A 22,329-nucleotide genomic window follows, 5' to 3' on the forward strand; every position below is an offset into this window, starting at 1 on the left:
CAACTCATATTACTGAAGAGTAAAGTATGTCAATGAATACAAATTAGCTTCTGTGCAGCAGGTCAAACACTGGGGTGCAGTTATGGACAGCAAGGTTTGCTCAGAAAAAAACCCTGAAATATCCTATAGGAAAAGGCAGCGTGTTCCTCATTTGTGAAGGAAACCAATAAAAATTTAATGTTGAAACATTTAAACTAAAACATTTTTAGAAGAGCATATACAACGGTTAGAATTATTTGCTAGTTTGGACATTTGAGGCAAATACAAAAAACCTTAGTAAAACTGCAAATGCCAGGTAGAAAGATTCTCAGACACTCAGACGTTTGACAGATCTACAGGAACAGATGGCCTTCAGAAAACACAAAGCAGACAACTTGGTCAGGGGCGTCAAACTCACGTCCAGGAGGTCTGCGGTCTCTGCAGGTTTCCTCAGTTTCCTTTCAATCAGCAGCCAATTTAGACTGTGGAAACAAGGTGTGTAGACTCTAGCCAATCAGCCAGTGACTGAAATGAATCACTTCTGCCGCTGAAACTTGCAAAGCAAGCAAGCCCTCCAAGACTAGTGCCCTTACACCCCTCTGCTAGATCAAAGCCACACAGCAGAGGATATGTTAAACTTCCTCCAGGATGATGTTCGCATTACTCAAGAGTAGGAGACGCAGTTTTAAAAAAAGGTCTGTTGCTCAACTGCAGAAACTATCATCAATAACTAATAATACAAGTAAATAGTATAATTCATTCTAATAATGTTTAATCTTGCAGTCATCATTTAGCCATTTTGAACAACTGATTCCAGTGGGATAGCCATTTGCAAATACCTCCTAATCACCAGTGTGCTCATACATGCATTTATTGTCATATTTTGTTCACCTACAATTTGGATTGTGAGGGGCAGCAAGACAAATTAACCCTCTTTATTAACAAATTAATTTCAGCGAGTGATGGCACGTGGAAACCGTAATCCACGCGGAGTCATGAAGACTCTTCCACGACAATGTAAAATGGCAGACGTCACCTTAAGAGCACTGCAGACAGAATCCTCACCCTAAGGCAACATGTAGTGACTCTGATATCAATGATATATTATTCCAGTGCTGCAATGTGCTCTCGGTGACTCACTGATTTGAACCAATTACAGGGTTTTGTAGTATGAACCAATCAAAAGGCTTTCTACAAGTCTCCCACCAGCTCCTATGGGATTACTCCGCGGAGTACAGACAAGCGATTTACACGTAATGGGCTCATGAAGCTTTACTCTTCCATGGCTACAGCTGAACCCTCCCAGGCAGTCCATATGAAAAAAACCCTGAATCAACCTCTGCTTGGATTACAGAGGATGTGGAAGTGCTCAGCTCTCCAGACAACAGCAATCCACACCCCTTTGAACACATCCCCAATGACCTGAGCTCCACAATGCTGAGGGGTGGGTGGGGGTGGGGGTGGGTGGGATAAGAACTGAGGAAGAACTGTGTCCAGTACAGGGGCAGGAAGCAATGATGGTAAAGGAAGGAATCAAACAAAAATAAAGAGTCACCAGCAAGACACACTGTAGCAACAATGTGGGCGAGTGCTACTGCGTATCCCCAGCCACTGAAACATAAATGCAGCTCCAAGATTTATGGGGGAAAAGCTGGTATTACCATCAGCAGGCAATCTTTTTTTAATGGCCTACATATTTTAAAGCTAATATACATAATTAAGTGCAGACAAAGTTCCTGATGTTGGAGAAAGTGCATACGAGCGAGTAATCTGACTGGGTCGTTCAGCGCGACGGCGCCGGCCGCTAAAACCCGGGTTTGCGTTCGCCGCTTGGCATCGGGGCAATAATGAAGACAACTGTTCACAGCTCCGACAGTGTCGCACTGCAGCCTCTGTGTTTTTTTTTTTTTTGAAAGTGGATATTAATGACATCATCTATCACTGCACGGACATCCAGTGCATCTGTCAAGGTCTCATTAGGCGGCGGGGGAGCCGCTTTGCTGAAGCCTTCTTGGAAATTTGGCGAATACTCGGGCATTGCATTTGCACAGGGAAGACAAGGCCCGAGCGTGCCGCGCCATGTAAATTAAAGACGGTCCCCAAATTGAGTGCTCCGTTTCCTATTTACTTCAATAGCTTAAATGAGCTCAGACCAGCTCCTGAGCAACAGGCCTGAGGGACACAGGCGGTCAATCTCACCACACTACTGCTGTGGTGTCACTTTCCTTCAGTCAAGGCACGCCGGAAAACGCAGATGTTCATTTTGGGCCTAGAGAAGGACCTCTGGGCTGGGTGTCGGCACGGACCCGTTGGGGCAAGGGGAAGTGCCTCAGAACGGGGCGTGGGGCTCACGGTTTAGCATCGCGGCAAAGAGCTCAAGAAAAACAAAAAGGCTCATCCAGTCGGACGCCCTGCCAAGGCAAACACCCTTCCAACACCAGGCCGTTCTGGGAAGAGCGAGATAAAGGCAGGAAAACCACAAGCAAGGTGATGCCATGCCCCTCACTAACCCACATTTCATGCGACTGTGGCGGGGGGGGGGGGAACAGGACAAAATTCCTAAATGCTGTTTAGCTCTGAGAAAATAATAAATACAAAAATACTAATGATATGTACACATTTCTTTCCAATGATAGGAACGCTTATAATACTTTCATATTTAAAAAGAAAATACAAATATAATTCTGCTCAACATCTGTAGCGCTATTCTGGTCAGTTAGAAAGGTATCGAAAGGAACCATAAATATTATACAAAACCAATGCTATAAAATATTACAATTTGGGGTGCCAGGTCTTGACTCCATGCTGTGCGAAATGTAAAAACGAAATGTCTCCTTGAATACCTGACATTACTTGCAGAACAGGACAAGTAGTACAAATTCCCTTGGTACAAATTTCCCGGTTGCGTCCTGCAACCAGTTGCAGTCCAGGTGTGAAGAGACCTGGAAGTAAGTGCACTTTTAACACTGACCAGCAGGAGCCGCTCTCTCCTACAGGAGCCTCGCCGTGTCTGATCCATAAGCCTGAAGCAGAGGGTGCACAGGTGGCCCATGTTCAAACCCCCCCCACAGAAACACCCGCCATGTCCCTCTGCTTAACAAGCTTCCATATAAGTCCAGTACTCATTTTCACAAGAGAACAAGACAAGGGATCCGGTTACATCTCGAGTGTGAATGAAATGCACTTTGCGCTGTAGAAGTTAAAGATCGGCTGACTCTTTCCCCTTCAGAACAGGGTTTTTTTTGCATAACGCTAAGTGCTTGCTGTAATTGTGTATAGCTGCTCGGCTGGGGGCGGATGTTAGTGTCGTTCCGAAGGGAGCCGGTTCCCATGACAGCTCCGCCCTGCTGGATTAAACCGGTGAGCTGGAGGGGAAGTGGAGCAGAGTGAGTAGTGGTGCTGTGAGCGCGGCCGGAGCAACACCGACCACCTCCCAAAGGAGCATTCAGCCCGCCCCGGCCGAAAGGCCCAGGCCTCGGGATGAGTACAGTGCGATGACCCCCCCCCCCCGCCCCCCCGGAAGCGACGTCATCGCTGGGCTGCGCTGGATCCCACCGCAAGCGGCGGGGACGTCGGTCGCCGCGGTGACGCCCCGTGGCCCGTCCTCGCCGCGCCGCTCAGGCATTCCGCGTCTCTCGCGAGGTGCCGTCAGCGATGGACCGCGGGCTGGAACAACAAAGAGCCGTGGATGCGGGCCGCCGCCCACCCAGAGAAACATTCGGGGGCCCCGAAACAATGAGCCCCTTTCATGTCCCGCCGGAACAAATCAGCTTTGAACTCCAGAGACAATGCTGGATCAAACTGAATCCCTTTTTCCTCCTCCAAAACATGTGTAGCGAAACAACACAAAAAGCTGCAGCTCGCACTCGCCGAGCCACTTCAAACTGAGACCAGCAGGGGAAAGATCAGCTACTACAGCTACGCTGAGAGAAATATGACAGCTGATGAACGTTCGGATTCACTACAACGGGCCACCAAGGAGATTCATCCAGATGCCGATGCAAGCGCAAATACTTGGTGGGCGAATGTGTGCGTTTATTATGCCGCCCTCTCCGCGCAAATCCACTAGCGCTGCCGTAGCCCTGAGCCAGGCTGTGCTGCGATCGCTGGGTACTGATAAGGTGACTAGTACGGGACTCGGGACTCAGGAGCTCCAGGCGAGATTAGGGTTTACCTGCCGGGGGAGGGAGGCGTGGGGGGGCTCCAACAAGCCCTTCCTGAAGATGCTGCTCAGCCCTGATGTTTTGGCGGTCTTGCTGATGCTGGCGCCGGGACCGCAGCTCTTCCGCTTCCTCCCGTAGGCCGCGGAGAAGGGGAGGGGGCTGTGGACCGACAGGGCGTGGTCCCCGGAGAGGGGGCGTGGCACGGTGAAGTCTGTGTCGTGCGGGGAAGGCTCGGTTTTGGCACTGAGGGGGGGCACCCCGTTGCTGCAGAAGGCGGGGCGGGCGGGGTGGGGGTTGAGGGGGGGCACGGCGGCCACACTGTTCCTCCTGTGGGGGGCCACGTAGGAGAGCGGGGGCTTCTTCTTCTTCCCTCCGACAGCTCCGCCTTCTGCCCCGCCCGCTGCCCCGCCTCCCGCCACGCCCAGCGCCCCGGAGGTGGGCGGGGGCGCCTTCGGGGGCCTGCTGGATTTAGCACGGGGCCTGGAGCCCCGGGACGACATGGCAGAGAGGGCGGGGAACGGAGCCACGATGGAGGAGGAGTCCACGATGCTGAACACACCCCCGCCACCGGGGGGGAACGTGGCAGAGTAGGACACCATGGAGACGCCCTCTGATTGGTTGACGAAGGCCGCAGGCGGGGACAGCAGGGGCAGGCCAATGCCGAATGAGCCGCCGGAGGAGGGGCTCAGGAAGGCCTGCGCAGCTGGAATCGCCCCCGGAGAGGGGGTGGGGCTCTCATCGGCCTGCGGGATCTTCCTGCAACACAAAGGAAGTGACATCAACACATTTAGGGCCGTTTGAAGCAAGAATCAGGTGCACCGGGGCAAAGAGGACCTCTAACCCAGCAAATCTGCCCGTGTCATCCTCAAATCCTCCATTTCTGAATGCCATTTAAACCAGGAGTGTCAGGGACTTCCCAGAGGCTCAGATTCCACACAGGCATCGGCTTTCTGAAGATTCAAACGGCTGCGCTCCCAGCTGCAACAACACGCTGCCCATGTCCCAAGCAACAATATGGCACAACATTAGCAGGTCACACTCTTCTGACCCAAAGCCTCCCTCCTCGGGTGATGCTCTGGCCAACGAGAGCCGTCTTGCAGGGGTCCTGGCCGTGTAGTGGAACAGCGCAGTATGGACTCAATCCACGCCACAGGGATCACCGCTGCACTAACGCACAATTACACGCTTGCGCTGAGATGCGCCGAAGCTGCTCAATAAAAATAAAATATCTGGGCCAGTTCAGCGACCAGGAACCAGAATCCACTGGACCCCGCAGGCACTGAATTTGATAACTGCTGCATTAAACAGTCCATTAGTAAACAGCATCACTCTGAGATATGAGATTTCAGATACAAGCGAGTGGCCTGTCTTGTCCCTCAGCAGCGAACATGAATTCTGATCATATCCGACAAATGGAGAGGATCTCCGGGACCTGGCGGAGAGCCAGGTTTTGCGGCGGTTTCTGCGGCGGTGGCGGCGGGGTGTGGGAGGGGTGCGCTCACCGCCACATCAGAGAGTTGACGTGCCTCTCCACCATGCGGTGCAGCGCTAGACGCGTTCGGTCCCACCGCCTGTCGAAGACGTAGTGGCCCCGCCCCATCAGCCGACTGCCAAAAGAGCAGCACTGTCACGAGAGAGAGAGCGAGTGAGACAGACAAACAGAGAGAGAGAGAGAGAGACATGTTATCCATGTCAAAGGAAGCGCTACTGAAACAGAGCGGTATGAGCATCACGTCGCGGGCTCTGTGAAATTTCGGAACGCACCCCCACGGGCCGAGGGTGGCGCGGCGAGCAGTGGCAGTCCGGCCTCTCCGATTCGTCTGGGACCGCGCCCTCGTCCTCCTCGCTGGACGGCCGGCCACCCCCCTCCGCTCCGAGGCCGAGGGGCCCCGCGTCGGGGGCCGGGCCGGGGCAGCAGTTCTGACTGACCCCGCCCCTGCTGCCAGGAGTCCTGAACACAGACCACACACACACACTCACATTTGTGCCAAAAAGTGTCCAGCACTGAAAAAACATCCTACATGTCAGAACCAGCAATCAAAATCTTAACCAGCACAGACCCCCCACCCCCTTGTAGATAAAAACTGAACTGGTGAAGTTTTGGTTTCCAGTTTTGGTTCGTTCAAAAGGAACAAATATCAGTAAATGAAAAATGTAAGTGATATAATTTGGGAACCCATTTTGGTGTTGTTTTAAGTGCGTGTCTGCTGAGAATGTGCACAGCAGGGCCGCAGACTCACCTGGGCACGTATGCGCAGACAGGCCTGGCCTTCGATGGAGACGGAGTCTTGCCGTTTGTGGGTGGGCCGCACGGGGGGTCATGTGACTGGGCAGGGAGGCCGTGACCGGGATCACGGCCCCGCTGCTGCTCGCGGGCGGACTGCGCCTCCTTCTCCTTCTCCTTCTCCTTCTCCTTCTCCTTCTCCTTTACTCGCCCCTTGTGCTCCGCCAGCAGCGAATCAAACAGCTTCTTCCGCCCTGGCACCGCCCGCCGATGGGTGAGAGAGTGAGTCTGAGGATGAAACGCACACACGGGATTAAAATCAGAAACATATGCAGCCCCTGACAAAAGACAGACCAGGTGAATGACAGACCGTATGACTGTATGATTTACTATCTAAAGATTTACAGCGTTCCATAAAAATAATTTCACAACTTTCATACGGCACACCAGTAAAAGGGGGAAATAAAATCAATACGTGAGAAACAATCTATTACCATACGCAAAATATCACAATTGTTGTAGACAAACACCCAATGAGACACAGATGAAGAGTCTTCCGAGCCAATGAGAGCACAGGACGGTGCCCACCTTGCAGGTCAGAGAGCGCGTGCAGGGCCGCTTGCTCTCAGGGTCCAGGACTCCGCAGTGCTTGTTGGGATCAAATACCCTGGCTTAAAAAAAAAATAGAAATAAAAAGAAGAAATTAATACATCAAGACATTTCAGGCAGGTCACTTCAGGCACAGATATGCATGCCACACCAACATGCCCCTTGCCTGAACTCCCAGCATTGGGAGTAGCAGGCAGGTGCTTTTAGCCTCCGCTGCTATGTTTGTTGTGGTGACCACGCCGGCTCAAACGATCATTTGAATGTCTCCGCTGTTCTCGCTCAATGGCTTCGGAATCCCGTTACCTTGGCTACCGGCGTTCTGATTCCAATGTCAACACGGGCAGGACAGCGCTGGGATTGGATGTTGTTGTTTGGGGGGTGTGGGGGGGGGTATGGCGGTCACACGTCAGTCAGTGAGACAGAGCGTGTCTGCGAGCACGCACCAGTGCGCTGCTCAGTATCCCACATCCCACACTGTGTGCATACCATTACCAGCTGAACTCCATTCAGCAGTCCCACTGCCAGCGGGACGGACCCGCCCAAAAAACCAAAACCACTTTCTACCCTGAGGGCCAGTTCAGAGGACCCCCACTGGGGGTCCTGGGGGGGGGGGATCCTGTTACCCCCCCACCCCCCTCCCCCATTCCACTTATCACCATGACAGTCATTTCCACACAGTTCTCCACTCCAGACAACCTACAACAACATACCCCCGGAGCTGCATTACAGCAAAGAACCGCTGGAGACGGAAGAAATGAAAAGAAAAAAAACGAGAGGAAGATTTGGCGGCTGAAGCAGTGGAAATCCACCCTGCGCATTGGCCGCCGGCTACCGACAGGCCGCTCGTGTGGAGGAATACCCCCCCACCCCACCCCCCCTTCAGAATGATCCGGAAACATGAGAGGCCGTCTTCAGCGCTGACCGACTTCGCTCAACACCACCACCTGCGCAGCAACAAATACGCTTAACGCTTATCGGCCCAAACTTCAGAAGCAGGGAACCACCGCTGGCGCACTGAAAGGGCGGAGTCAGCGCGTGCCTCCGAAGGGAAAAAGGGAAATTAGGCTTTTCGCGAAACACAGGTACTGCCAGTCACACAGGTAACCCCTCCCCTTTCATCTCCACAGCTTTGCGACATAGCTTTCCAGGGAATGCCTCAGGCCTTCACACAATACACAATGCAGCTCATGTACGCTGGAATAAAGAGCTGAAGATATAAAACTCGCATTGGGTTTATCCATGTATTGGTTATGCTTGAATAAAGATATAAAACTCATTCATCTGGGTTTTATGGCTGTAGAAGGGGTTAGCCTGGGAGTATTCATGGGCTTTATTGCAATAACTAGGACATCTATACCATAAGCAACTTCTGGTGTGTCAAGATCTTTAGTGATCTGCGGTCTGATGCAAGAAATGGGAAATGCGTCACAGTGAGAACAGTCTGTACAATTACATACGCATCTCTACCATGTCAGCATACAGACCACCACAAGTCCTCTGCAGGAAGTGGAAGAAAAAGTGGGTCAAAACTCAGCCAAGAATCAGCCAATACAGACACTGAAGAACTAGAACAAGTTTTTGCCACTGCTGCTTTCAACAGTTATTTTGTCCCAATCAATAACTGAAATACATATACTGAAATATAACCGGGCGACCATAAGGGAAAACAGAGAGAGAGAACGCTCAATAAAAAAAAAGCACAAAAGCAGCCGTTCAGGCATAGCTGTGATGACGGTAAGGAGGCGGGGCCAGTGTTCACCTGACATCCTCTTACACGGCTTGCTGCCCTTGGTGCCATTTTGGTGCTTTTTGTCCAGCGGAGTGGGCGGGGCACTGGGCCGTCTGTCTAGAGAGGAGGGGGAGGGGCCAGGGGAGGAGGCCGGCCGCCGGTCCAGCGCGGAAGGAGAGGCGCTGGGTCGTCTGTCGGGGGCGGAGGGGGGGCCGCTGGGTATTCTGCCGTTAGGAACCCGGTCTGGGGGCTTGCGAGAGGGCTTGAGCACGGCGGCAGCAGAGGACGAGGATGAGGACGAGGAAGATGACGTGGTGGACGTGCAGTTGAGTCGGACGTGGGCCCCGTCGTTCCTCCCCAGACAGGGCATCTTCTCCAGACTGACCACAGGAACAGACACACTAAGAGCCAGAGAGAGACAAAGCGCGTGTGAGTGAGTGAGTGAGGGAGAGAGAAAGAGAGAGAATGAAATAAAGGGAGAGACTCATTGAGAGAATGAGTACAAAAGTGGGAGGGGGTAAGCAAGGGCAAGAGAATGAAAATGAAGGAAGAGCAGAAAGACAGATGGGAAGTGTGGAGGAAGTGTGAGTCATTACATGAGGACAAACCCGGTTATCAGGGCCGGGCACTAAACCGTGAGGATAATTACAGAACACTTTTTGAGGACAATAGCAATCACTGCTGCCATGTGATGTGGCAGCGAAGCCCCAAACCTCAGAGACCATGTGACATGCTTCCGTAGAGATAAAAGCCTTATCAGCACCCAACAGATACGAGAGCTGATGTCTTCTTCCGCAGAAGCATTTCAGGTGGCCTCTGAAGTCTGGAACATCAGGTATGATTACACAAAAAGAGAGGGAAAGAAAGCGGATACTTCTTGTGCTTAAAAATAATCAATGATTACCCTTACGGTTTAATGCCCAGGCTTAATGAAAATCTCTTCAGTTTAAACAGGACTGATTTGGAGCAGCCCGGTGGAGAGCGAGGGGGGGGGGGGGGAGGCTGCGCTCACCACGGCCGGCCTCGGGCCCCTTTCGGTGGGTAGACCGTGTGCGGCGCCCTGCCGTCTCTGGGCGCTCTGAAGGGCTTCGGCTGGGACGGGCTGCCGGAGCCGTGAGCCAGCGGGGCTCTGTCCCTCATCGGGACCACGGGGGACCCCTGCCTCCTCTCTGGAGTGCAAATACACGCGCACGCACGCACGCACGCACGCACGCACGCACGCACGCACGCACACACGCACACGCACACAAACACATGCACACAAACACACGCACACACATGTGCACGCACACACACACACACACACACACACACACACACACACACACATATACACACACACACGCACGCGCACGCACACACACACACACACACACGCACGCACGCACACACGCACGCACGCACGCACGCACGCACGCACACACACACGCACACAAACACGCACGCACATGCACACACACATGCACACAAACACACGCACACACATGTGCGCACACACATACACACACACACACACATATACACACACACACGCACGCACGCACACGCACGCACACACACACACAAACACACACACACGCACGCACGCACGCACGCACGCACGCACGCACACACACACACACGCACACGCACACAAACACGCACGCACATGCACACACACATGCACACAAACACACGCACACACATGCACACACAAACACATGCACACACACACACACACACAAACACATGCACACACAAACACACACACACACGCACGCACACACGCACGCACACAAACGCGCACGCACGCACGCACGCACGCACACACGCACACACGCACACACACACACACACGCACACACGCACACACACGCACACACACACACACAAACACAGACGCACACACACACACAAACAACTTAATGTACTGCAAGTCAATTCCAGGACTCTGAGCGAGCGTGTGCTGAACTGGCATGCATTCTGTTGTTAATGTGGATGCCGTTAGAGAATTTTAACAGAGCTTGGCAATATCCGAGCATGCATTTTATTTTGACTGAGCTGGATGAAGTACCCAGTCTATCATGAGTGCTTAATCAACGACAAAAACAGAGCAGTGATTAGAAACCTCTTAAAATAAGATGACTAAACTCTTTCTATAATTAACACAGTCATAAAATTAACATGGTCATAAAATCAGCAGGAGCTCGTCTGATTAAAACCCATGTACATAAACAACAAGAAAGGAGCAAAAAAAAGGCTGTAACAGAATAAAACTCAACTGCTAGAGAAGTGGAAACAGCGATCACTGCATTTCTTTCATTCACAGCGGCTGAAAGGCTGAACAGAATGAAGGTGGGGGGGGGGGGGGGTCCTGTTCGGGGGTCGACTGTAGACCAGTCCACTCACCTGCCCTATCAGTCCTGAGACTAATCTAATCTGGCACAAGGAGCCTGTTTCTCAACCAGACGTCTCTCTGTTTCTAAACCCGATTTACCGATCGATAGTGGAGTTTGGAGCCTCGTAAGTAGCATCATTGATTACAGAACAGGCAGCAAAGTCCACCCCCTTCAATATCACAATGCACTTAAAGCAGGGTTTCCCAACCAATCCAAACCCAGCATTCATTCAGCTGACCTCCTCATTGGCTGCCTCTTATTCAGCAGCCGCTCGATACAGATCAGGAACTGAAATACAAGCTGCCTGAAGTGCATGTATTGTGACAGAAATGCTGAGTTTGTGTGAATTAGATAAAGGTTAAGATTTTATCTCATGACTTGACTTTACAGTGCTTTTATTTCCCACATGTTAACTGGAATTAAACTTAATTACTCCTCTAGGATGATCCCAGTAAAAACAAGTATAAGGCTACGTTCACACTGCCTGGTAACAGTGACCCAATATCCGATTTTTTGCTCACATGTGGCACAGATCAGAAATGTATTATGAACGTGCAAACAGGAAAAAGCCCACGGACTCTGAGATTTTCAGATCAGTTTTGGGCCACATTCATATGTGGAAATAAATCTGACAGGAATCCGATATCTCCCAATGAACCCAATGTCATTTAAACGCACAGACCAGAATTTCTGGGTAATTCCGATTCTCTTACCATTCAAAATTTGCTTTTTTTCCCCCCCCGCATTTGTGAAAAGTAATTACATGCACGCCCACTCTCCGCTGGTAACGTTAAATATTAAAAGAAATTAAATGGATGACAAAGGCTCAGGCCAGTGGATGATGCCTTTTAAGGCAGTGGGGCGAAGTATAATCCAAAAAAGCGAAATGTTCGTTGGGGACCTAAGATGTGGATTGGTAACCAAACCCTCATGTACACATGCGGTTTGATTTCAAGTGTAAGCGGTGTTAACACAGGTATCGGATATGGGTCACTTTTAAAAGTAGATATAAACAGGTGGTCAAAAAAAATAGGATTTAGGCAGAAAATTGGAACCGGGCATCAAGACCAGTGTAGTAAACGTAGCCTAAGAGATGGCTTTATCCTGCATCTTTAACTCTGTACCAGTACAATCACACCACCGGGAACACGTTCTCTCAGAAAAGACCGGTGGCCAACACTGATGCCAAAAAGCAGTACTGTTATTAGCAACTCAATAAAGGTTAATTAAACAAAGTGGATCAGTTGGAATGAAAGTCAGCACACACAGCGCTGGTGCCTCAGTACCCAGATGACATCCCGGGCCTGCCTTTACCTCTCATAGGGCATAGAGCAGCTGTTCACAAACATGAGCCAGTGTGGGAGGGTAGACCCACTTCCAGAGCTCCTGAGTGAATAGCTGTAGCCCCAATGGCCCATAATTCCTTTCACCTCTTAAGGTCATAATTTTATAGTGCACTCAAATGAACAAAAGGGATTTTGTTTCAGCAAAAGAACATAAAAACAATAACCACTCTTTGACTAGCACAAAAATATGCAGTATAAAGTTTGAATTGGATGTCTCTTCTGTGCTGAAATACAGGCTGTATGATACAGCCATCTTGTCTATGTACAGGCTCATCTGTCATTCTGATGGTGAACAGTTGGCCGAGAAAAAAATAAAAAAAATAATGAAGCCTCCCACGACAGCCCTGCTCCTCCACGAGAGAGTGACATCAGAGCTGCGGGTCAGCTGGGAACACCCAGGCTGTTCCCATGGCAACGTGACCATCCCAGTGAGACTGAACTGTTGAAGTCAGCACCGAGATGGTGATGCAATGCATCCAATGGTGATGACCACAATAATAACAATGACAGTTTACATTGAGAAATTCCTCTGAAGCCCAGGAAGCGGAGGGGGCGGAGTCAAGGTAATACCAGGGAGACAAGCCCAACTTCTTCCTTGCAGCACCAATGGTGCTTTGAGCAAGTGCAAATCTCTGCTAGGAGACTGAGATCAAAATCTGCTTTCACAATCTAGCAAAGTGATAAAGCACATCCATTCCCTGATGCTGTGTACAACACACAATAGTTGGGCAAGTACGACCATAAACCAAAGGAAAAAAAAGGCAAGTTCAGGAGTCTTACCAAACAGAGATAAATAGGTGATCTTTTTCATTTTATTTCAGCAGTGATAAAGATGTTGTGTGCGTAGAGCAACATTACTGTACTCCTAATACAGTAGTGCTGCTCTGTTCGTAAAACCAATTGCATTTCTATTCATTTCCAACTAGTAAATGTTTAACATTTATTAACATTATTCATCAGCATAATAAAAGTTCAGATAAAAGTTCGTCAGTAGAGTAAAATGGCTCCTCCACTTACGGTTCTTGCTGTGCATGGCTCTGGGGGCAGAGATGGAGCTGTCCTCTCTACTCAGTGCGCAAGTACTCCCCAGCCTGTGGATCCAACAGGGAAATCATAATATCACGCACACGCACGCGAACGCACACACGCACGCACGCACGCAAACACAAGCATCAGGCAAACAAACTGGGAGCAGCCGCACTATAAAAAGGCACAGGGGGAGACCTGCCACTGGAGCACCTTAGAATTATTTTCCACAGCATCGACGGGCGTTATGAGGTAATACAACTGCCAGCTGATGCAGGTTGTCCTGTCAGCCCTTTCGATAAATATTTAGATCCACTCGCAGGCGGCCAAAGGAGCGACGGCTTGATCGTTGCTATGCTCGGTCCAGCGGTTTTCCTGCCAATTCTCCCGTTTGGTTTACAATACATCCAAAAGCCATTCAGCTTTATTTGTCTTTATTTTTGTGTGGAAACCACCGTGCGGAACATGCGCATACTATTAAGAGAGGGCGGAAGGGAGAAGAAACACAAAGACCAAGAACACCTTTTTAAAAATAAAATTAACCCCAACACGCATCATTGCAAAAATCACAACAACCAAACGTCACCTTTGAACAGCAGATCCAAACCGGAACCCTTGGTAATGCGGGCTTCCGACTAATCAGCCTGAGGAGGGAGACAGGTGAGTAAACAGGGTCTGGTGGGCAGCGCACCAGCGGCTGTAGTACTCTAAGGGCAAAGTCCACTCAGCTCAGAGAGGGGCGGTCAGCAAGCCGGCAACTACTGCAGCCTATCGCCTGTAACCAAGCCATCCACCACATTCAGCCATGTCAGCTTTGGCAACCATGTCAATAACGCAGGAATATTTAATTTTTTAACCACAGAAAAACCACTGGTGAAAAATATTATCCTACATCCTAAACAACAAAACCACAATTTATCCCTGTCCTGGTATAAGCCTGCAACCTGTACAAATACCACATCCTGAAGATTACACCACGGCAGAATAATGAATAATGCAGATTACTCAAGTCATCAAAAAACACAGATTGAAGAATGATTAAAAAAAATAAACCAAATAAGTTTGGATCTCCCAGTGAGCACTGTTGGCTCAATAACCAGGGAGCAGAAAGTGCCTTACACTACTCAGACCCCGTCCTGGAAAAGTCATCCCTCCACCGCAGTGACTAAAAAGAAGGACACTGGAGAGGGAAGGGAATGAATATTTTAAAAGGACTACGGACTTCAATGGCTGCAAATGTTTATGGATGCACATCTTCAACAATTTCATGAGCACAGGGTGGCACAAACAAAGCCACCACCCTCTCCCCCCCCCCCCACCCCCACCCCCCAAAAAAATAAATAACTCAAAGCCTGGCAGGAGATTGCAAGAAAGCACAGGGGTGATCCGGCTAAAATGTGTGAAAAGGCTTTATGGTGACTAAAAACAGTACATTTTGGTAAAAAGTGCACAGCATCAGGCCTGGAACAAATGTATCGCTACAAATGCAAGCTAACACTGTCCCTACAGTGAAGCATGGTGGTGGTGGCGGTATCATGCTACGGAGAGTCTCCTCTTTAGCAGTGACTGGGAAACTTGTCAGAAACGAAGGAAAAATGTACACGGCAAAGTACAGGCAAATACCAGCACAAAACTGATTTCAGGCCACTGAAGGCCTGAAGATGGAGGAGTCACGTTTCAACAGAACATTGATACAAAACACAGGGTCGATTCCACACTGGTGGAGTTCCTCAGAATAAAAAATGTGAATGTCCTTGAGCGGCCCACTCAAAATCCTGACCTCAATCCTGTAAATAAAAATCTAGGGCACAATTTTAAAACGAGAGGGCTGGGGCAAATCTACCAAAAAGAATCCTACAAACAGTGTGCAAAGCTGGTAGGGACATTCACAAAAAAAAAAAAAAAAAAACTTATTGTGGAAAAAGGTGCCAAATATTTGAAGTTTTGAACTAAAAATATTGATTGGATAAAAATGTGAACGTGCCATTTTTAATCCAGCAAAATATGAGAACTGTCCAATGCTCTGAATATATTTGTAGGCACCCCTCTAGATAAAAAAAACAGGTCATAGAAACTGCACTACAATAAGAAAGAATGTAAAACTGTTCATGCACATCAAAGTATTCACTTTGGAAACAGGTGTTTCAAATGGCTAAATGCAAATGTACAAATAAAATGCGTAGCCATCTATCTTTACAGTAACACACACGTAAAAGCTTGAATGACCTGGACTTCGTCACTCAGATTAGTGCAGCGTCCTGTTGATAAGAGGCACGGTCCTGACAGCTAGTTTCACTTTTGTCACAGGAAAGAGTCGCGCGACGCAGCACTAAAAATGTCAACTGTCTTTTGTTTACATCCGGACAGCGGCGGGAGGCGAAACAGAGCAGGTGCGCGTCGCTGCCGTCGGCTGCAGCCACAAGTAGCGCGGCTGCACGGGGACGAACACAGAGAGGAAACACAGGGCAAGGGGACCCCGGAGCCCTCGAAAACAAGGGATCAAAACACCCTGCTGAGAGGCACACGCAGTCCCGCCCCCTGCCTCACTCGCTCGCTCACACTTCAATGCAAACTACACAACGCAGGAGAAAGAAAAAAAAAGCTTCGCACATTCGGTGGCACAGAGACGGCATCGCGCGTCCCTGAGCCTCTGACCCTGGAGCCGAACCCAAGCCTGTGATGTTATTCCAAACCCCGCGCTGGTTACCTGGGCCTCGAGCGTCGTGCTCCCGTCAGCTCCTGCGCGGCGCGGGACAGCTCAGCCGCGGAGAAAGGGGCTCGGCGCTAACGGACGCCTTCGCAGCGGGGCGGGTCTTTCCTGCTGGGGCGCTGGCCCGCGGCCAGGAGCGACACGGCGGAGGCTGCCAGGTCTCGGGGCTGCGCGGACACCTCGGTCCCTCACGCGCATGGGCACGTGCCCGCCTGCCCGCCTGCCTGCCCGCGTGCCCGCCCGCCCGCCCGCCTGCCCGCGTGCCCGCCCGCCCGACCAGCCATCGCACAGAGAGCCGCTCGGAGCTCAGCCGAGCGAGAAGCGAAAGTAAACAGATCTCTGCACCGCCGCGCTCGGCTCAGCGACTGCACAGCGAGCCAGTCGAGCGAGTTCCCTCACATGCAACGTGATTCGACAAAGTGTGCTTCGCACCCAGCTAAGGACAGAGCGCAGCCTCGAAACCAGTAGACAACGATACTAGGCCCGAACGCACATCCTGAACGGTGAAAGAAACGCGGGGCTGGTTAGAGTTTCCTACAAAATGAACACATCTTTTAAAGCGCTAACACCAAGCGATACCGTTAATCTGCGCTGGATGTGACAGCATGCTCAGCTGTGGATCAGCTGATTCAGGATACTGTACCCTGCCACAAACATTTCTCACCACAACAGTTGTGCATGCTGACCTGTCCCATAACTCTCCAATGGCAAGCTCCCCTAATGCCCCGCAGGGTGCAGAGAACAGAATCCCTGCTGGATCCTGATACACTACTGTACAAAATATCAATGACTCATTGTTAAAAGGCGCATCAGATAAGGTGTTCCTAGAAAGTCTGTCAATTATTCTACTTTTATAACAAATGTAACTAATAATGAGCAGGAATGTTCATGCACTCTTATCGTCCCAGCAGCCTTTTCACCATTTTTTCCAGGTACAAAAAATGACATTCCAAAAACTGACTGAAAAACGTGAAAGAGTAATGTTCTAAACATAAATGGGCCAGGCTGCGGTTTGGTAATCTAGATTAGCAATCTATACCTATTCTCACAATATGTCAGTCACTCCCTAATAATATGCACTTGCATTTTTTAAAAATTAAGCCATAACACTTACCACAATGTGTCTGGAAGCCATGGGGTTTGACAACTTGATTGCATGAAACAAGACAGGAATCATCATGTGCCGTATACTGTCCAAACAAGTGCATATCTGCAAGACAGTTGCAAGAACAGCTTATGGTGAGCAGGCACCACAAATAACACAAAAACAAACAAGATTCATGTGCAGCAGCAAAGGGAAACAGTTCAGCAACAACGCTCACTTCGATCGGGTCATGCATTTCCTGCAGCCAATCGAAGCATCACATTCAGACATTCAGATATCCACGCCCGCAGGACAAAATTTCAGCTAACACAATCTTGTAAAGTAACTGCAAGGGATTCCTTATTTTAAATACATAAGCTAAATGGATCTGCGAGAAAGTGTAGCGGTGTTTGTTTTTGGTTTGGCTGCGAGCTGCCGACTTGTGAGATTATTGAGGAAGTGTGGATCACCCTTTGCGTTTGCGTTAATTCCAAACACATGCAGAACCCAGCTGACTTACAGTCGTACTCCATTTTGGCTCACAGGCCTGTAACATCCGTCCTAAGATACAGGCCCGATCAGGTAACAATTTGCAGCAGAAATCATCCAATAAAATTAAAAAGAGAGAACCAGTTCAGGCTAGTACAAGAGAACGCGGTTTCACTTGAATTACACTCAAATAGAAATGTATAATCTGCAAAAACACATAAAAGCACAGAGCACTGAACGTATAAAAGCATGAATGCCATTTCCTAGGTGTCTGCCAAAGAAAATAAGCGGCGTGTGTAGTTTTCTGCTGCAACTGTTTGCCAAACAAGGATTCTGCCAACGTTAAACAGCTATAACAACCCCTTCTTGTGAACTCATACCAATTGGGTTTTGAACACAGCCAGTCATAATCAAAAGAAAATGTTGAGAATTATGCTCACAGATTAGCAGGAGAAAATAGTGGCACCCAATAGCATTTACGGTTTTACAGGTCACTTTTAATAGGCGTCACAATTTAATGTTTAATTTAAATTTAATTTATACTGCTACTTTCTTTCCACCACATTAACTAAGTTGATCTCTTACTAATATTTTAAAAATCATAGGAATTCCCCTTATCGACATGCAACCATTTGCCATTTCCTGCCTTACTGGCTGGTGGCAAAATAACAGCTCTGTAGGCATCTACTGGCACATCACTGTCGTCACGGCAAAGTATATGTTACCGTGACGATAGTGATACAGATACAGGCAGCAATGAAACCTCCTGGGGCTGAAGCTGCTCTCGCACCAAACAGAGCAGCAGACCTGGCATTCAGATCTGAAAGCAACATGCCTCCTGACTGCCCCTTGAAGACTGTGTGAGAATTAGGATCTGATCTCTGTGCTGATAACCAAGGTTGCTCTCACTGTGTAGTGGCAAATGTGCCAGATCTCCACCGGCATCGTAAAAGAAGTGCCTGATCTCAAACCATGTTGTAAAAAAGCCAGATGTCAACCAGAGTTATCTCTACTTGCAGTGCCATATATAAAAAAAATCCTTTATTGCATTTATGAGTCCAGATAAAAAGCATTTTACCGAATACAACGAATCAGAGCGCAAACTTTCTATTTTTAGAGAGGAAGACTGAGAGAAGTTGACATTTTTTACTGAACTAATTAAATGATTATGCTTAATGAATATGGTGTTTAGTCTTAGCATTTCCATTTTTACCAGCATTGAGTGTCATATGCCGAAATGCTATGCCACAGCCAATGTAATAATCGCTATATAATGGGAAGATTCCCAGTGTGAACACCTGGGCCACTTGTCATAGTGAGCACTGATGGCAAGAGAATTTTCACCATGTTTTTAGTTTTCCCCTGTTTCTTGGCCCCGACCGCATTAAACATTATTGCAATATTGACCATGCTGGTGAAGCTGGATGGATGAGGGAGTGGTGCCTCCACAGTGTTAACGGCAAAGCACATTCACTTTCAGGGTAAGTATTTCCGAAACGCTGGGCCAAAACACAGCTCAGCTGACATTAAAACTACCAAAGAGAAATATGACGTAACTACTTTCACTCCAGCAAATTATGTTTCCTGAAGGTACACTAAATGGCCAAAAGTATGTGGACACCTGACATCCAACATCTCATCCAAAATTATGGGCATTAACATGGAGTAGGTCCACCTTTTGCTGTTATATAACAACCTCCTCTCTTCTGGAAGGTTTCATACAAGATGCTGGAACACTGCTGCAAAGATTTGCTTCCATTCAGTCAGAAGAGCATTAGTGAGGTCGGCTCGCAGTTGGCTTTCCAATTGATCCCAAAGGTGTCAGATAGGATTGAGGACAGGGCTCTGAGTCAAGTTCTTCCACACCGTTCTCCATAAAACAATTTCTATATGGGCCTCGCTGTGTGCCTGGGGACATTGTCATGCTGAACCAGGAAAGCACAGATTCATCTAGACTGTGGTTGCATGTCTTAGCATTAGGATTTGCCTTCACTGGAACGAAGGGGCCAAGCCCAAATCGTGAAAAACAGCACTAGACCAAGGGTTGTCCAGATACTTTTGGTCATACAGTGTAACTTGATAAAATTGTAAATCCTCTGACATAAATCCAACCTAGGCGCCAACTGCAATATCAACTCACATTTCACACAGACTTTCATGTCGCTTGTGTGAGTGAGTGGAACGGGACCCTTAATGAAATCTGACATGATTACACAAGTGTGGTTAAGGACACCGGAGAAACCACGAGCTGTGTCAGGTTCCTGCAAAGACCACGGACATTTCAGTCTTTGTATAGGGAATGACCTCATTGCACTGAGCCGACTCCGACCATCTGCACCACTGTCCCACCGTCTCTGCACTTTCGGGGAAGATCGGCCCTCCAGAGATTTTAAATGGCCAGCACTGACAGGAATAAAGAGATGTGCTGCTTACACACATTATAAATTACCTTTGACGAGACACACCACAGAAGAGCTCCTGACTTGGCCACCTGTGCCTCGGATTCTGTGGAGCTGTTGGGCCGGGATACTGCTGTGAAACTAAGTTAGTGTTTTGGTTCATCATGCCGCTCAGGTTTTAACCAGAGTTACGCTCTTATTTAAAACGATTTGGTGTGCTCCTCCCACTCAGTACGCCCACAATGATGGCAGATCTAAATTATCAGCATGAAGCCATGCAAATTACCAAAGGAGTCAGAAGTCCATGCAGTCGAGAACGATCGGCCACTGATATTGTACAGGCACATCAGAACCAATAGCGCAACGTTTCCCAATATAAATCTATCAGCGCGCGGACACACCCTTGCGCATTAAACGTGACGTGCGACAGCTATCCAGCTAATACCGAGCGCCCGAACAAACGGTGTTTTCAATCGCCAAGCACGTGCACTCCGCGGGCAACCCCCCCACTAATTCTTCGAGCGCCATGTAAAGAAAAGCAGAAAGTGACAAACATGCAAGAAGTGTATTACGGGACTCAACACTATACCCTACAAATGCACCCCCGATGTGTAAGCACAATAGGGGGCAGGGACGCTGAGATCACACACTTAAGCTCTAAGTACACCATTTCATAGAAACACATTCTCGGGTTTCTCGTAAAAAACACAAGATGAGTTTGGGATGCTCAGAGGTCCTTTATTCAGTTCTATAAACTGAACTTGCAAACAAATGGTCTCTTGCATCTCATATTTATAAAGTATGGGACGATAAGAAATAAAATGTGTTCATCAGGAAAACGTGACGTAGCAAGCAATGTTACAAAACCGTATCTGTGGCGCGTTTCTTAATCTATGAAGATAAGCAAAAAAGTTCAACGCCATTAATTATCGTAGAAATAGACTCGCATTGCCACCTCTGACAGGCACTAAAGCGTGCAACCTGCTATGTCCCAAGTGACAGCGCACGGTTCACTTCTGGGAAAGTGGATGCATGTCATGCGTGTAGCTGTTTGAGTATCGATCAGCATAGCTAACATTAGCAACTTTAAAATACAGGTATTTCATTAAGAGCATTTATTTAAAGGCGGTGAACTACCACTTACCCTCTTTCCTACTTTAATTGCTTCACTACTTATCGAAATCTTTCCGTATGTTCTAATATTGGGACTGAGTCAGATAAAAAAAAAAATAAACGTCAGGTGCTTCGTCTGATCCGGTACCATGGCTAAATTATAAAGCGAACCATATATTCAGCTGTGCATGGTAGTCCTAGTAGTGATTTGCCAGAAATCAGTTCAACTCCCTGTTGAAGTGGCTCCGAGCTAAGTTAATTTACGAACTCTCACACTGACAGTTGATACACATTGATTCAAGCGAGTGCTATACGCAAACACGCTGAGACTCAGATATCAAGCTACGATACAGTAACTTGCGGAGCGTGTTTATTAATACATAACTTTACGCAATATGATATCATGATAGACAGTTGATGCATTTTCAGTTAATGCAGCCAGCTGCCTGTCTAATTAATAAGCTAGATGCCAAGCTGCTGTGCGTGGCTGGCTAGGTAGTTTCCGAAAAGTGGTATTACCAAGCTAGTTAAGCACAGAGATGCATGGAGGACACAGGCGAGCAAGTTAGCAAGTGCTACCTAGCTAGTCAATCTCAGTTTAACAACTCTAGTACCAGTTAGTGAAAAATCGAAATGAAAAACGATATTTAGCATGTCGTATCCTTACTGTCAGAACAGTGTGATACAGCTGTATCGGTGTAAGCAGACCACGGTTTGCACTGGAACGTATCCGCACTGGGTATTTTACGATCCAATGTCGCCATTGCTCTTCCTTCTTGTTGATTTTTTCCTTTCCTTCGCAGCCAGCACGCGTTGCTTTTCTCTTCGCACACATCGAATTATAATTCGTCAACGATGCAGATGTATCACATGTAGCACGTGCAACCAATTATAGAGGATTATAACTTTACCTCGGAGAGAAAAACAACCAGCTAAGTGACACACACTTGCAAAGCGTCTGACATCATTTTCGGCAAATTCCGTTTTCGTTCCGGCGTCTGACGAGTGGGAGTTCCTACGAGGGTGCTCAGGCAGTGTAGAGTTCAAGAAGTCAAGCTTTTCCATCTGGGAAGCACCGTG

The 22,329-nt window shown here is 48.6% G+C and overlaps 1 protein-coding gene across 5 annotated transcripts; it reads right to left on the reverse strand.

Moving 5' to 3' along the window:
* Positions 1-974: 974 nt before the first annotated feature.
* On the reverse strand, positions 975-22,161 carry atxn7l1 (ataxin 7-like 1). Of its 5 annotated transcripts, none has more exons than XM_035425662.1 (11): positions 21,917-22,161; positions 17,279-17,374; positions 13,446-13,519; positions 9,717-9,873; positions 8,735-9,105; positions 6,955-7,037; positions 6,383-6,654; positions 5,907-6,093; positions 5,645-5,766; positions 4,154-4,898; positions 975-3,645 (listed from the first exon to the last, which is right to left on the reverse strand). In XM_035425662.1, exons 2-11 carry the CDS (start codon positions 17,320-17,322, stop codon positions 3,628-3,630), a joined length of 2,073 nt encoding a protein of 690 aa, XP_035281553.1. In that variant the 5' UTR covers positions 17,323-17,374; positions 21,917-22,161; the 3' UTR covers positions 975-3,627. The 5 variants fall into 5 exon arrangements, with proteins under 5 accessions (XP_035281553.1, XP_035281552.1, XP_035281551.1 ...); XM_035425661.1 differs by adding an exon at positions 21,281-21,344 and having other exon boundaries at positions 975-4,898; positions 21,917-22,159; XM_035425660.1 differs by having other exon boundaries at positions 975-4,898; positions 21,917-22,159.
* Positions 22,162-22,329: the final 168 nt, after the last annotated feature.

The sequence above is a fragment of the Anguilla anguilla genome, chromosome 7, assembly GCF_013347855.1.
Source record: "Anguilla anguilla isolate fAngAng1 chromosome 7, fAngAng1.pri, whole genome shotgun sequence".
Taxonomy (NCBI): domain Eukaryota; kingdom Metazoa; phylum Chordata; class Actinopteri; order Anguilliformes; family Anguillidae; genus Anguilla; species Anguilla anguilla.